Here is an 18404-nt window from a genome sequence, read left to right on the forward strand (position 1 = left end):
TAGAGAGATAAGGTGGAGGGGAGAGAGAGAGAATTAGAGAGATAAGGTGGAGGAGAGAGAGAGAGAATTAGAGAGATAAGGTGGAGGAGAGAGAGAGAGAATTAGAGAGAAGGTGGAGGGGGGAGAGAGAGAATTAGAGAGAAGGTGGAGGGGGGAGAGAGAATTAGAGATGAGGGGAGAGAGAGAGAATTAGAGAGAAGGTGGAGGGGAGAGAGAGAATTAGAGATAAGGTGGAGGGGAGAGAGAGATAATTAGAGAGAAGGTGGAGGAGAGAGAGAGAATTAGAGAGACAAGGTGGAGGGGAGAGAGAGAATTAGAGAGAAGGTGGAGGGGAGAGAGAGAGAATTAGAGAGAAGGTAGAGGGGAGAGGGAGAGAGAATTAGAGAGACAAGGTGGAGGGGAGAGAGAATTAGAGATAAGGTGGAGGGGAGAGAGAGAATTAGAGATAAGGTGGAGGGGAGAGAGAATTAGAGAGAAGGTGGAGGGGAGAGAGAGAATTAGAGAGAAGATGGAGGGGAGAGAGAAATAATTAGAGAGAAGGTAGAGGGGCGAGAGAGAGAGAATTAGAGAGACAAGGTGGAGGGGAGAGAGAGAATTAGAGATAAGGTGGAGGGGAGAGAGAATTAGAGAGAAGGTGGAGGGGAGAGAGAGAATTAGAGAGAAGATGGAGGGGAGAGAGAATTAGAGAGAAGGTGGAGGGGAGAGAGAATTAGAGATAAGGTGGAGGGGAGAGATAATTAGAGAGAAGGTGGAGGGGAGAGAGAGAATTAGAGAGAAGATGGAAGGGAGAGAGAATTAGAGACAAGGTGGAGGGGAGAGAGAATTAGAGAGAAGGTGGAGGGGAGAGAGAGAATTAGAGAGAAGGTGGAGGGGAGAGAGAATTAGAGAGAAGGTGGAGGGGAGAGAGAGAATTAGAGAGAAGATGGAGGGGAGAGAGAATTAGAGAGACAAGGTGGAGGGGAGAGAGAGAGAATTAGAGAGAAGGTGGAGGGGAGAGAGAATTAGAGAGAAGGTGGAGGGGAGAGAGAATTAGAGAGACAAGGTGGAGGGGAGAGAGAGAGAGAATTAGAGAGAAGGTGGAGGGGAGAGAGATAATTGAAGAGAGAAGGGAGAGGACAGACCAACAGAGTAAGACTTTAGGTGTGAAGCTGCTAATGATCACAACGGAAGGAACCACAACACCCACTGACTGGTGATAGAAGAGAGGGGAGGCTGTTTGATACAGGGTTTTAACCCAGACAGGATGTTTGATACAGGGTTTTAACCCAGACAGGATGTTTGATACAGGGTTTTAACCCAGACAGGATGTTTGTTACAGGGTTTTAACCCAGACAGGATGTTTGTTACAGGGTTTTAACCCAGACAGGATGTTTGATACAGGGTTTTAACCCAGACAGGATGTTTGATACAGGGTTTTAACCCAGACAGGATGTTTGATACAGGGTTTTAACCCAGACAGGATGTTTGTTACAGGGTTTTAACCCAGACAGGATGTTTGATACAGGGTTTTAACCCAGACAGGATGTTTGTTACAGGGTTTTAACCCAGACAGGATGTTTGATACAGGGTTTTAACCCAGACAGGATGTTTGATACAGGGTTTTAACCCAGACAGGATGTTTGATACAGGGTTTTAACCCAGACAGGATGTTTGATACAGGGTTTTTCTCTATCATCTCTCTGTCCATCTCCCTCTCTCTCATCTCTCTCTCCCTCTCTATATATCCATCTCTCTGTCCATCTCCCTCTCTCTCATCTCTCTCTCCCTCTATATATCCATCTCTCTGTCCATCTCCCTCTCTCTCATCTCTCTCTCCCTCTCTATATATCCATCTCTCTCTCCCTCTCTATATATCCATCTCTCTCTCTCTCCTTCTCTATATATCCATCTCTCTCTCTCTCCCTCTCTATATATCCATCTCTCTCTCTCCCTCTCTATATATCCATCTCTCTCTCTCTCCCTCTCTATATATCCATCTCTCTCTCTCCCTCTCTATATATCCATCTCTCTCTCTCTCCCTCTCTATATATCCATCTCTCTCTCTCCCTCTCTATGTATCCATCTCTCTCTCTATCCATCTCTCTCTATCCATCTCTCTCTCTCTCTATCCATCTCTCTCTCTCTCTCTATCCATCTATCTCTCCCTCCCTACCCTCCCTCCTACCCCCCCTCCCTCCCTCCCTACCTACCCTCCCTCCCTCCTACCCCCCCTCCCTCCCTCCTTCCCTCCCTCCCTCCTTCCTACCCCCCCTCCCTCCCTCCCTCCCTCCCTCCTTCCTACCCCCCCTCCCTCCTTCCTACCCCCCCTCCCTCCCTCCCTCCCTCCCTCCCTCCTTCCTACCCCCCTCCCTCCCTCCCTCCCTCCTACCCCACCTCCCTACCTCCCTCCTTCCTCCCTCCCTCCCTCCCTCCTCTCTATTGATGGGATATATTCTTACAGTTTGACAGTCTTCATCATGTCATTATCTCTAAGGGAAGCCACATGGTACTCAGCCACCCATCTGTGTGTGTCTGTCTTCTCGTATCATTCACTTGTTCAGACCTCAGACAGATGTTGGTTGGAGTGTTATACTGTGTGTGTGTGTGTGTGTGTGTGTGTAACCATCAAATCTATCAGAAGGGCTCTTCTAACTCTGAAAGGATTAGGGTCAAAGATGGGAACATGTCGCCATGGTAACAACATCTCCACAACGACAGAGTCCCAACACTACTGGTTGTTGCCATTGTCCCAAGAGAATAATATTTTTTCGATTCATTCATTGAATTTCATTGATGTGAATATAATTGATTGAATTGAAAACTACTGAATTGAACCCCCAACCCTGGCCAACATGGGCGGGGTTAGGACCCTATTGGCAACAGTCTCATTGGCTACTTACATAGAGAATTCATTCTTCACACTCAACTTCAAAGGTCACTCACTCTGTTATTGTTGGTTCAGCTCTCAACACAGTTTATATCAGGATGGTAATGAGCACAGAGGCTGAGGTACATGAATTAATGAAGAATGAATGACAGTGTGTGTGTGTGTGTGTGTGTGTGTGTGTGTGTGTGTGTGTTTTTACGCCTCGGTAAACCAAATTGAATTAATAAGGGAAAGGAATAGAGGAGGCTCTCTCTCTGTTCATTATATACTCATGTGGGAGGATAAGACACATAGATTTAACAACCTGGAGGGAAAATTAGGAGAGGGAGGGAGAAGATGAGGGAGGGAGAAGAGGGAGAAGAGGGAGGGAGGGAGGGGAGAAGAGGGAGGGAGGGAGAAGAGGGAGGGAGGGAGAAGAGGGAGAAGAGGAGGGAGGGGAGGGAGAAGAGGAGGATGGGGAGGGAGAAGAGGGAGGGAGGGGAGGGAGAAGAGGGAGGGAGGGAGAAGAGGGAGGGAGGGAGGGAGAAGAGGGAGGGAGGGAGGGGAGGGAGAAGAGGGAGGGGAGGGAGAAGAGGGAGGGAGGGAGGGGAGGAGGGATAAGGAGAGGGGGGAGGAGAGGACTGATAAGGAGAGGGGGGAGGAGAGGAGAGGAGGGATAAGGAGAGGGAGGGAGGGAGGAGAGGACTGATAAGGAGAGGGAGGGAGGAGAGGACTGATAAGGAGAGGGAGGGAGGGAGGGATCGAGGGAGGGAGGGAGGGAGGACTGATAAGGAGAGGGGGGAGGAGAGGATTGATAAGGAGAGGGGGGAGGAGAGGATTGATAAGGAGAGGGGGGAGGAGAGGATTGATAAGGAGAGGGGGGAGGAGAGGATTGATACGGAGAGGGGGGAGGAGAGGACTGATAAGGAGAGGGGGGAGGAGAGGAGGGATAAGGAGAGGGAGGGAGGGAGGGCTGATAAGGAGAGGGAGGGAGGAGAGGGAGGGAGGAGAGGGAGGGATAAGGAGAGGGAGGGATGAGAGGAGGGATAAGGAGAGGGAGGGAGGGAGGGAGGGGGGCTGATAAGGAGAGGGAGGGAGGAGAGGAGAGGGAGGGAGGAGAGGGAGGGATAATGAGAGGGAGGGAGGAGAGGAGGGATAAGGAGAGGGAGGGAGGAGAGGAGGGATAAGGAGAGGGAGGGAGGGAGGGAGGGGGGAGGGGGATATTTCCATTGAACAGAACAGAAAACTCTCTGCCTGCCTGTTTCTTCCTGCCTGCCTGTCTGTCTCCCTCTACCTGCCTGTCTCTCTCTCTCCTCTCTCTGCCTGCCTGTCTCTCTCTGCCTGCCTGTTTCTCTCTGCCTGACTGTCTCTCTCTCTCTGACTGTCTCTCTGCCTGCCTGCATGTCTCTCCGCCTGCCTGCATGTCTCTCCGCCTGCCTGCATGTCTCTCCGCCTGCCTGCATGTCTCTCCGCCTGCCTGCCTGTCTCTCCGCCTGCCTGCCTGTCTCTCCGCCTGCCTGCCTGTCTCTCCGCCTGCCTGCCTGTCTCTCCGCCTGCCTGCCTGTCTCTCCGCCTGCCTGCCTGTCTCTCCGCCTGCCTGCCAGTCTCTCTGCCTGCCTGCCTGCCAGTCTCTCTGCCTGCCTGCCTGCCAGTCTCTCTGCCTGCCTGCCAGTCTCTCTGCCTGCCTGCCTCTCTCTCTGCCTACCTGTCTCTCTCTCTCTGCCTACCTGTCTCTCTCTCTCTGCCTGCCTGTCTCTCTCTGACTGTCTCTCTCTCTGCCTGCCTGCATGTCTCTCTGCCTGCCTGCCTGTCTCTCTGCCTGCCTGTCTCTCTCTCTCTGCCTACCTGTCTCTCTCTCTCTGCCTGCCTGTCTCTCTCTGACTGTCTCTCTCTCTGCCTGCCTGCATGTCTCTCCGCCTGCCTGCATGTCTCTCCGCCTGCCTGCATGTCTCTCCGCCTGCCTGCCTGCCTGTCTCTCTGCCTGCCTGCCTGCCTGTCTCTCTGCCTGCCTGCCAGTCTCTCTGCCTGCCTGCCAGTCTCTCTGCCTGCCTGCCTCTCTCTCTGCCTACCTGTCTCTCTCTCTCTGCCTACCTGTCTCTCTCTCTCTGCCTGCCTGTCTCTCTCTGACTGTCTCTCTCTCTGCCTGCCTGCATGTCTCTCTGCCTGCCTGCCTGTCTCTCTGCCTGCCTGCCTGGCCAGTCTCTCTGCCTGCCTGTCTCTCTCTCTCTGCCTACCTGTCTCTCTCTCTCTGCCTGCCTGTCTCTCTCTGACTGTCTCTCTCTCTGCCTGCCTGCATGTCTCTCCGCCTGCCTGCATGTCTCTCCGCCTGCCTGCCTGTCTCTCTGCCTGCCTGCCTGCCAGTCTCTCTGCCTGCCTGCCAGTCTCTCTGCCTGCCTGCCAGTCTCTCTGCCTGCCTGCCAGTCTCTCTGCCTGCCTGCCAGTCTCTCTGCCTGCCTGCCAGTCTCTCTGCCTGCCTGCCAGTCTCTCTGCCTGCCTGTCTCTCTCTCTCTGCCTACCTGTCTCTCTCTCTCTGCCTGCCTGCATGTCTCTCTGCCTGCCTGCATGTCTCTCTGCCTGCCTGCATGTCTCTCTGCCTGCCTGCATGTCTCTCTGCCTGCCTGCATGTCTCTCTGCCTGCCTGCCTGCCTGTCTCTCTGCCTGCCTGCCTGCCTGTCTCTCTGCCTGCCTGCCTGCCTGTCTCTCTGCCTGCCTGCCTGCCTGTCTCTCTGCCTGCCTGCCTGCCTGTCTCTCTGCCTGCCTGCCTGCCTGTCTCTCTGCCTGCCTGTCTGTCTCTATGCCTGCCTGTCTCTCTCTCTGCCTGCCTGTCTCTCTCTCTGCCTGCCTGTCTCTCTCTCTGCCTGCCTGTCTCTCTCTCTGCCTGTCTGTCTCTCTGCCTGCCTGCCTGCATGTCTCTCTGCCTGCCGGCCTGTCTCTCTCTCTGCCTGCCTGCCTGTCTCTCTGCCTGCCTGCCTGTCTCTCTGCCTGCCTGCCTGCCTGTCTCTCTGCCTGCCTGCCTGTCTCTCTGCCTGCCTGCCTGCCTCTCTGCCTGCCTGCCTGTCTCTCTGCCTGCCTGCCTGTCTCTCTGCCTGCCTGCCTGTCTCTCTGCCTGCCTGCCTGTCTCTCTGCCTGCCTGCCTGCCTCTCTGCCTGCCTGCCTGCCTCTCTGCCTGCCTGCCTGTCTCTCTGCCTGCCTGTCTCCCTCCATCCTTATTTGAAGCCCAGTCAGCAATATGAAGTATTGATGCTAGCTAATCCGTTAGTGTATCCACTTCCTGACGGTGACGTCTTCCACGTTTCAATGCAGAGAGAAACATAACATGAGAGAGGAGAGAGGAGAGGGAGAAACACAGAAAGGAGTAGCAGACCTACCCTGGAAGGTCCTCTGTAGAGGCATCGTAGCTGGTCCCAGGACTGACTCTGCTGGGGGTCCAACGTGGTCTCAGCAAACACCTACAGCACATCAGTATAGATCAGCCACAACACATCAGCATGGATCAGCCACATCACATCAGTATAGATCAGCCACAACACATCAGTATAGATCAGCCACAACACATCAGCATGGATCAGCCACATCACATCAGCATGGATCAGCCACAACACATCAGCATGGATCAGCCACAACACATCACATCAGCATGGATCAGCCACATCACATCAGCATGGATCAGCCACAACACATCAGCATGGATCAGCCACAACACATCAGCATGGATCAGCCACAACACATCAGTATAGATCAGCCACAACACATCAGCATGGATCAGCCACAACACATCAGCATGGATCAGCCACAACACATCAGTATAGATCAGCCACAACACATCAGCATGGATCAGCCACAACACATCAGTATAGATCAGCCACAACACATCAGCATTGATCAGCCACATCACATCAGCATGGATCAGCCACAACACATCAGCATGGATCAGCCACAACACATCAGTATAGATCAGCCACAACACATCAGCATGGATCAGCCACAACACATCAGTATAGATCAGCCACAACACATCAGCATGGATCAGCCACAACACATCAGCATGGATCAGCCACAACACATCAGCATGGATCAGCCACAACACATCAGCATGGATCAGCCACAACACATCACATCACATCAGCATGGATCAGCCACAACACAACACATCAGCATGGATCAGCCACAACACATCAGTATAGATCAGCCACAACACATCAGCATGGATCAGCCACATCACATCACATCAGCATGGATCAGCCACAACACATCAGCATGGATCAGCCACAACACAACAGCATGGATCAGCCACAACACATCACATCAGCATGGATCAGCCACAACACATCAGTATAGATCAGCCACAACACATCACATCAGCATGGATCAGCCACAACACATCACATCAGCATGGATCAGCCACAACACATCAGCATGGATCAGCCACAACACATCAGCATGGATCAGCCACAACACAACACATCACATCAGTATAGATCAGCCACAACACATCACATCAGCATGGATCAGCCACAACACATCACATCAGCATGGATCAGCCACAACACATCACATCAGCATGGATCAGCCACAACACATCACATCAGCATGGATCAGCCACAACACATCACATCAGCATGGATCAGCCACAACACATCAGCATGGATCAGCCACAACACATCAGCATGGATCAGCCACAACACAACACATCAGCATGGATCAGCCACATCACATCAGTATAGATCAGCCACAACACAACACATCACATCAGTATAGATCAGCCACAACACATCACATCAGTATATATCAGCCACAACACATCACATCAGCATGGATCAGCCACAACACATCAGCATGGATCAGCCACAACACATCAGCATGGATCAGCCACAACACAACACATCACATCAGTATAGATCAGCCACAACACATCACATCAGCATGGATCAGCCACAACACATCACATCAGCATGGATCAGCCACAACACATCACATCAGCATGGATCAGCCACAACACATCAGCATGGATCAGCCACAACACATCACATCAGCATGGATCAGCCACAACACAACACATCAGCATGGATCAGCCACAACACATCAGCATGGATCAGCCACAACACATCAGCATGGATCAGCCACAACACATCACATCAGCATGGATCAGCCGCAACACAACACATCAGCATGGATCAGCCGCAACACATCACATCAGCATGGATCAGCCACAACACATCACATCAGCATGGATCAGCCACAACACATCACATCAGCATGGATCAGCCACAACACAACACATCAGCATGGATCAGCCACAACACATCACATCAGCATGGATCAGCCACAACACATCACATCAGCATGGATCAGCCACAACACATCACATCAGCATGGATCAGCCACAACACATCACATCAGCATGGATCAGCCACAACACAACACATCAGCATGGATCAGCCACAACACATCACATCAGCATGGATCAGCCACAACACAACACATCAGCATGGATCAGCCACAACACAACACATCAGCATGGATCAGCCACAACACATCACATCAGCATGGATCAGCCACATCACATCAGCATGGATCAGCCACATCACATCAGCATGGATCAGCCACAACACATCAGCATGGATCAGCCACATCACATCAGCATGGATCAGCCACAACACATCACATCACATCAGCATGGATCAGCACATCACATCAGCATGGATCACATCACATCAGCATGGATCAGCCACATCACATCAGCATGGATCAGCCACAACACATCAGCATGGATCAGCCACAACACATCAGCATGGATCAGCCACAACACAACACATCACATCAGCATGGATCAGCCACATCACATCAGCATGGATCAGCCACAACACATCAGCATGGATCAGCCACAACACATCAGCATGGATCAGCCACAACACAACACATCACATCAGCATGGATCAGCCACATCACATCAGCATGGATCAGCCACAACACATCACATCAGCATGGATCAGCCACAACACATCAGCATGGATCAGCCACAACACAACACATCAGCATGGATCAGCCACAACACATCACATCAGCATGGATCAGCCACAACACAACACATCAGCATGGATCAGCCACATCACATCAGCATGGATCAGCCACAACACATCAGCATGGATCAGCCACAGCACAACACATCAGCATGGATCAGCCACAACACATCAGCATGGATCAGCCACAACACATCAGCATGGATCAGCCACAACACATCAGCATGGATCAGCCACAACACATCAGCATGGATCAGCCACAACACAACACATCAGCATGGATCAGCCACAACACATCACATCAGCATGGATCAGCCACAACACATCACATCAGCATGGATCAGCCACATCACATCAGCATGGATCAGCCACAACACATCACATCAGCATGGATCAGCCACAACACATCACATCAGCATGGATCAGCCACAACACATCAGTATAGATCAGCCACAACACATCAGTATAGATCAGCCACATCACATCAGCATGGATCAGCCACAACACAACACATCACATCAGCATGGATCAGCCACAACACATCAGCATGGATCAGCCACAACACATCAGCATGGATCAGCCACAACACATCAGCATGGATCAGCCACAACACATCACATCAGCATGGATCAGCCACAGACGTTGGTTGATTGGTTATACGGTTGATTTAAGGGCTGTGAAACATATAAGAACAGGGTAGAGTTCAGCTCAGAGAATAACAGATTAATTATCCCCCGCAGAATGAAATAAAACACTCATCTATTAAACATCTTATATGGGATCTCTATAGGACACTATCCTCATCTCTAGGACACTATCCTCATCTCTAGGACACTATCCTCATCTCTATAGGACACTATCCTCATCTCTATAGGACACTATCCTCATCTCTATAGGACACTATCCTCATCTCTATAGGACACTATCCTCATCTCTATAGGACACTATCCACATATCTATAGGACACTATCCTCATCTCTATAGGACACTATCCTCATCTCTATAGGACACTATCCTCATCTCTATAGGACACTATCCTCATCTCTATAGGACACTATCCTCATCTCTATAGGACACTATCCTCATCTCTATAGGACACTATCCTCATCTCTATAGGACACTATCCTCATCTCTATAGGACACTATCCTCATCTCTATAGGACACTATCCTCATCTCTATAGGACACTATCCTCATCTCTATAGGACACTATCCTCATCTCTATAGGACACTATCCTCATCTCTATAGGACACTATCCTCATCTCTATAGGACACTATCCTCATCTCTCATCTCTAGGACACTATCCTCATCTCTAGGACACTATCCCCATCTCTCATCTCTAGGACACTATCCTCATCTCTAGGACACTATCCCCATCTCTAGGACACTATCCACATCTCACATCTCTAGGACACTATCCACATCTCACATCTCTAGGACACTATCCACGTCTCTCATCTCTAGGACACTATCCTCATCTCTAGGACACTATCCTCATCTCTAGGACACTATCCCCATCTCTATAGGACACTATCCCCATCTCTATAGGACACTATCCCCATCTCTATAGGACACTATCCACATCTCTCATCTCTAGGACACTATCCTCATCTCTAGGACACTATCCACATCTCACATCTCTAGGACACTATCCACATCTCTCATTTCTAGGACACTATCCTCATCTCTAGGACACTATCCTCATCTCTAGGACACTATCCACATCTCTAGGACACTATCCTCATCTCTAGGACACTATCCTCATCTCTAGGACACTATCCACATCTCCAGAACACTATCCACATCTCTAGGACACTATCCACATCTCCAGAACACTATCCACATCTCTAGGACAGTATCCACATCTCTCATCTCCAGGACACTATCCTCATCTCTAGGACACTATCCCCATCTCTCATCTCTAGGACAATATCCCCATCTCTCATCTCTAGGACACTATCCCCATCTCTCATCTCTAGGACACTATCCACATCTCTAGGACACTATCAACATCTCTAGGACACTATCAACATCTCTAGGACACTATCCACATTTATAGGACACTATCCACATCTATAGGACACTATCCACATCTATAGGACACTATCCACATCTATAGGACACTATCCCCGTCCCTCATCTCTAGGACACTATCCACATCTCTAGGACACTATCCACATCTCTCATCTCTAGGACACTATCCCCATCTCTCATCTCTAGGACACTATCCACATCTCTCATCTCTAGGACACTATCCACATCTCTAGGACACTATCCACATCTCTAGGACACTATCCACATCTATAGGACACTATCCTCATCTCTAGGACACTATCCACATCTCTAGGACACTATCCACATCTCTAGGACACTATCCACATCTCTAGGACACTATCCACATCTCTAGGACACTATCCACATCTATAGGACACTATCCACATCTATAGGACACTATCCACATCTCTAATTTAGGACACTATCCACATCTCTCATCTCTAGGACACTATCCACATCTCTAGGACACTATCCCCATCTCTCATCTCTAGGACACTATCCTCATCTCTAGGACACTATCCACATCTCTAGGACACTATCCACATCTCTAGGACACTATCCACATCTCTAGGACACTATCCACATCTATAGGACACTATCCACATCTATAGGACACTATCCACATCTATAGGACACTATCCACATCTCTAATTTAGGACACTATCCACATCTCTCATCTCTAGGACACTATCCACATCTCTAGGAAACTATCCTCATCTCTAGGACACCATCCACATCTCTAGGACACTATCCACATCTCTAGGACACCATCCACATCTATAGGACACTATCCACATCTCTAGGACACTATCCACATCTATAGGACACTATCCACATCTATAGGACACTATCCCCATCTCTATAGGACACTATCCACATCTCTCATCTCTAGGACACTATCCTCATCTCTATAGGACACTATCCACATCTCTAGGACACTATCCTCATCTCTATAGGACACTATCCTCATCTCTCATCTCTAGAACACTATCCTCATCTCTAGGACACTATCCACATCTCTCATCTCTAGGACACTATCCTCATCTCTATAGGACACTATCCACATCTCTCATCTCTAGGACACTATCCTCATCTCTAGGACACTATCCCCATCTCTAGGACACTATCCTCATCTCTATAGGACACTATCCACATCTCTCATCTCTAGGACACTATCCTCATCTCTAGGACACTATCCCCATCTCTAGGACACTATCCTCATCTCTAGGACACTATCCACATCTCACATCTCTAGGACACTATCCACATCTCACATCTCTAGGACACTATCCACATCTCTCATCTCTAGGACACTATCCTCATCTCTAGGACACTATCCCCATCTCTATAGGACACTATCCACATCTCTCATCTCTAGGACACTATCCTCATCTCTATAGGACACTATCCACATCTCTAGGACACTATCCTCATCTCTATAGGACACTATCCTCATCTCTCATCTCTAGGACACTATCCTCATCTCTAGGACACAATCCACATCTCTCATCTCTAGGACACTATCATCATCTCTATAGGACACTATCCACATCTCTCATCTCTAGGACACTATCCTCATCTCTATAGGACACTATCCACATCTCTCATCTCTAGGACACTATCCTCATCTCTAGGACACTATCCCCATCTCTAGGACACTATCCTCATCTCTAGGACACTATCCTCATCTCTAGGACACTATCCACATCTCACATCTCTAGGACACTATCCACATCTCACATCTCTAGGACACTATCCACATCTCTCATTTCTAGGACACTATCCTCATCTCTATGACACTATCCTCATCTCTAGGACACTATCCTCATCTCTAGGACACTATCCCCATCTCTAGGACACTATCCTCATCTCTAGGACACTATCCTCATCTCTAGGACACTATCCACATCTCACATCTCTAGGACACTATCCACATCTCACATCTCTAGGACACTATCCACATCTCTAGGACACTATCCTCATCTCTAGGACACTATCCTCATCTATAGGACACTATCCTCATCTCTAGGACACTATCCACATCTCCAGAACACTATCCACATCTCTAGGACAGTATCCACATCTCTCATCTCCAGGACACTATCCTCATCTCTAGGACACTATCCCCATCTCTCATCTCTAGGACAATATCCCCATCTCTCATCTCTAGGACACTATCCCCATCTCTCATCTCTAGGACACTATCCACATCTCTAGGACACTATCAACATCTCTAGGACACTATCAACATCTCTAGGACACTATCCACATTTATAGGACACTATCCACATCTATAGGACACTATCCACATCTATAGGACACTATCCACATCTATAGGACACTATCCCCGTCCCTCATCTCTAGGACACTATCCACATCTCTAGGACACTATCCACATCTCTCATCTCTAGGACACTATCCCCATCTCTCATCTCTAGGACACTATCCACATCTCTAGGACACTATCCACATCTCTAGGACACTATCCACATCTCTAGGACACTATCCACATCTCTAGGACACTATCCACATCTCTAGGACACTATCCACATCTATAGGACACTATCCACATCTATAGGACACTATCCACATCTCTAATTTAGGACACTATCCACATCTCTCATCTCTAGGACACTATCCACATCTCTAGGAAACTATCCTCATCCCTAGGACACCATCCACATCTCTAGGACACTATCCACATCTCTAGGACACCATCCACATCTATAGGACACTACCCACATCTCTAGGACACTACCCACATCTCTAGGACACTATCCATCACTCATCTCTAGGACACTATCCACATCTCTAGGACACTATCCATCACTCATCTCTAGGACACTATCCACATCTCTAGGACACTATGCCCGTCCCTCATCTCTAGGACACTATCCACATCTATAGGACACTATCCTCATTTCTAGGACACTATCCACATCTCTCATCTCTAGGACACTATCCTCATCTCTAGGACACTATCCTCATATCTAGGACACTATCCTCATCTCCAGGACACTATCCACATCTATAGGACACTATCCACATCTATAGGACACTATCCACATCTCTAGGACACTATCCACATCTCTAGGACACTATCCACATCTATAGGACACTATCCACATCTATAGGACACTATCAACATCTCTAGGACACTATCCACATCTCTCATTTAGGACACTATCCACATCTCTCATCTCTAGGACACTATCCACATCTCTCATCTCTAGGACACTATCCTCATCTCTAGGACACTATCCTCATCTCCAGGACAGTATCCACATCTCTAGGACAGTATCCACATCTCTCATCTCTAGGACACTATCCCCATCTCTCATCTCCAGGACACTATCCTCATCTCTCATCTCCAGGACACTATCCTCATCTCTAGGACACTATCCCCATCTCTAGGACGCTATCCCCATCTCTCATCTCTAGGACACTATCCCCATCTCTCATCTCTAGGACACTATCCACATCTCTCATCTCTAGGACACTATCCACATCTCTAGGACACTATCCACATCTCTAGGACACTATCCACATCTCTAGGACACTATCCTCATCTCTAGGACACTATCCACATCTCCAGAACACTATCCACATCTCTAGGACAGGATCCACATCTCTCATCTCCAGGACACTATCCTCATCTCTAGGACACTATCCCCATCTCTCATCTCTAGGACAATATCCCCATCTCTCATCTCTAGGACACTATCCCCATCTCTCATCTCTAGGACACTATCCACATCTCTAGGACACTATCCACATCTCTAGGACACTATCCACATCTATAGGACACTATCCACATCTATAGGACACTATCCACATCTATAGGACACTATCCCCGTCCCTCATCTCTAGGACACTATCCACATCTCTAGGACACTATCCCCATCTCTAGGACACTATCCCCATCTCTCATCTCTAGGACACTATCCACATCTCTCATCTCTAGGACACTATCCACATCTCTCATCTCTAGGACACTATCCACATCTCTCATCTCTAGGACACTATCCACATCTCTCATCTCTAGGACACTATCCCCATCTCCCATCTTTAGGACACTATCCACATCTCTCATCTCTAGGACACTATCCACATCTCTAGGACACTATCCACATCTCTAGGACACTATCCACATCTCTAGGACACTATCCACATCTCTAGGACACTATCCACATCTATAGGACACTATCCACATCTATAGGACACTATCCACATCTCTAGGACACTATCCACATCTCTCATTTAGGACACTATCCACATCTCTCATCTCTAGGACACTATCCACATCTCTAGGAAACTATCCACATCTCTAGGAAACTATCCACATCTCTAGGACACCAACCACATCTATAGTACACTATCCACATCTCTAGGACACTATCCACATCTCTAGGACACTATCCACATCTCTAGGACACTATCCACATCTCTAGGACACTATCCATCACTCATCTCTAGGACACTATCCACATCTCTATGACACTATGCCCGTCCCTCATCTCTAGGACACTATCCCCATCTCTCATCTCTAGGACACTATCCCCATCTCTAATCTCTAGGACACTATCCACATCTCTAGGACACTATCCCCATCTCTCATCTCTAGGACACTATCCCCATCTCTCATCTCTAGGACACTATCCCCATCTCTAATCTCTAGGACACTATCCCCATCTCTCATCTCTAGGACACTATCCCCATCTCATCTCTAGGACACTATCCACATCTCTCAGCTCTAGGACACTATCCACATCTCTAGGACACTATCCACATTTATAGGACACTATCCACATTTATAGGACACTATCCACATTTATAGGACACTATCCACATCTATAGGACGCTATCCACATCTCTAGGACACTATCCACATCTCTAGGACACTATCCACATCTCTAGGACACTATCCACATCTCTCATCTCTAAGACACTATCCCCATCTCTCATCTCTAGGACACTATCCACATCTATAGGACACTATCCACATCTATAGGACACTATCCACATCTATAGGACACTATCCCGTCCCTCATCTCTAGGACACTATCCACATCTCTAGGACACTATCCACATCTCTAGGACACTATCCCCATCTCTCATCTCTAGGACACTATCCACATCTCTAGGACACTATCCACATCTCTAGGAAACTATCCACATCTCTAGGACACTATCCACATCTATAGGACACTATCCACATCTATAGGACACTATCCACATCTCTCATCTCTAGGACACTATCCACATCTCTAGGACACTATCCTCATCTCTAGGACACCATCCACATCTCTAGGACACCATCCACATCTCTAGGACACCATCCACATCTCTAGGACACCATCCACATCTATAGGACACTATCCACATCTATAGGACACTATCCACATCTATAGGACACTATCCACATCTATAGGACACTATCCACATCTCTAGGACACTATCCACATCTCTAGGACACTATCCATCACTCATCTCTAGGACACTATCCACATCTCTAGGACACTATCCCCGTCCCTCATCTCTAGGACACTATCCCCATCCCTCATCTCTAGGACATTATCCACATCTCTACGACACTATCCACATCTCTACGACACTATCCCCATCTCTCATCTCTAGGACATTATCCACATCTCTACGACACTATCCACATCTCTACGACACTATCCCCATCTCTCATCTCTAGGACACCATCCTCATCTCTAGGACACTATCCTCATCTCTCATCTCTAGGACACTATCCAAATCTCACATCTCTAGGACACTATCCCCATCTCTCATCTCTAGGACACTATCCACATCTCTAGGACACTATCCACATCTCTACGACACTATCCACATCTCTACGACACTATCCACATCTCTACGACACTATCCACATCTCTACGACACTATACACATCTCTACGACACTATACACATCTCTACGACACTATACACATCTCTACGACACTATACACATCTCTACGACACTATACACATCTCTACGACACTATACACATCTCTACGACACTATCCACATCTCTACGACACTATCCCCATCTCTCATCTCTAGGACACTATCCCCATCTCTCATCTCTAGGACACTATTATCCACGTCCCTCATCTCTAGGGCACTATTATCCACATCCCTAGGACACTATCCACATCTCTCATCTCTAGGACACTATCCACATCTATAGGACACTATCCACGTCTCTCATCTCCAGGACACTATCTACAGATCTAGGACACTATCCACATCTCTCATCTCTAGGACACTATCCACATCTCTCATCTCTAGGACACTATCCACATCTCTAGGACACTATCCTCATCTCTAGGACACTATCCTCATCTCTAGGACACTATCCTCATCTCTAGGACACTATCCACATCTCTCATCTCTAGGACACTATCCACATCTCTCATCTCTAGGACACTATAGTAGCTCCAAAGACCTCCACTGTTGACAGGCTTCAATTAACAGAAAAATAACAGAATAAAACAATCATTGTTTCCACGGCCCTCTGGTGATTTGGATCTTTTTAATAACTGTAAAATGCCAGCGCCTGAGGAAAAACCCATCAAACGTGACCTGCATGAAGATTGGCTGAACGGCAACGAGGAACAAGAGAAAGATAATCTGTTTTGAAAAGTCAGAGTTATTTAAGATAAATGCAGGGTGGAAGTGACATTTACAACATTGACTGGAGGCTAAACAGGTGTGTGTGTGTGTGTGTTGTCTGATTGGTGAGATGACATTTTCAAACGCTGACAGAGAGATAGAGAGATGTGAGGGATTCTGGGACGGTGAACAGCAAAGCACTGATAGTGTGATGGATCTGAACGTGTTAATTCCCCTTGACTACGTCTACATCTTGTTGTGTTACAGCCTGAATTCAAAACAGATTACATTGATTTGTTTTCTCTCACCCATCTACACACAATACCCCATGAATTATTATTATTTTTGTGTTCACACCTGGGTCAATACTTTGTAAAAGCACCTTTGGGGGCGATTGCAGCTGAGTCATCTTGGGGATGTCTGGATCAGCTTTGAGTCGTCTTGGGGATGTCTGGATCAGCTTTGAGTCATCTTGGGGAAGTCTGGATCAGCTTTGCACATCTGGATTTGGGGATTTCCTCAAGCTCTGTTAAGTTAGATGGAAAGCGGTGGTAAACAGCAATCTTCAAGTCTTTCCACAAGTTTTCAATGGGATTCAAGTCTGGGCTTTGGCTGGCACTCAAGGACACATTCTAGTTCTGAAGCCATTCCAGTGTTGCTTGGGCTGTATGCTTGGGGTCATTGTCCTGTTGGAACGTAAATCTTCACCCCAGTCTAAGGTTGTTTGCACTCTGAAGCAGGTTCTCATCAAGGATGTTCCTGTATTTGGCTGCATTCATTGTTTTCTCTATCCTTACCAGTCTCCCAGTCCCTGCTGTTGAAAAGCATCCCTATTACATGATGCTGCCACCACCATGCT

General features: G+C 48.2%; 1 protein-coding gene across 1 annotated transcript in view; it reads right to left on the bottom strand.

The window, feature by feature from the left end:
• Positions 1-18088, bottom strand: part of LOC139399962 (vacuolar protein sorting-associated protein 8 homolog) — a 25032-nt gene extending 6944 nt beyond the window's left edge. Inside the window, exons 1-2 of the mRNA XM_071145099.1 lie at positions 17928-18088; positions 6214-6294 (exon numbers count right to left, since the gene is read on the bottom strand). Coding sequence (XP_071001200.1) covers positions 6214-6294; positions 17928-17954 — 108 coding nt within the window. The 5' untranslated portion in view covers positions 17955-18088. The remainder of the gene's footprint in view (positions 1-6213; positions 6295-17927) is intronic.
• Between the last annotated feature and the right edge of the window lie 316 nt (positions 18089-18404).

This window comes from Oncorhynchus clarkii, unplaced genomic scaffold (genome assembly GCF_045791955.1).
Source record: "Oncorhynchus clarkii lewisi isolate Uvic-CL-2024 unplaced genomic scaffold, UVic_Ocla_1.0 unplaced_contig_8906_pilon_pilon, whole genome shotgun sequence".
Lineage (NCBI taxonomy): Eukaryota > Metazoa > Chordata > Actinopteri > Salmoniformes > Salmonidae > Oncorhynchus > Oncorhynchus clarkii.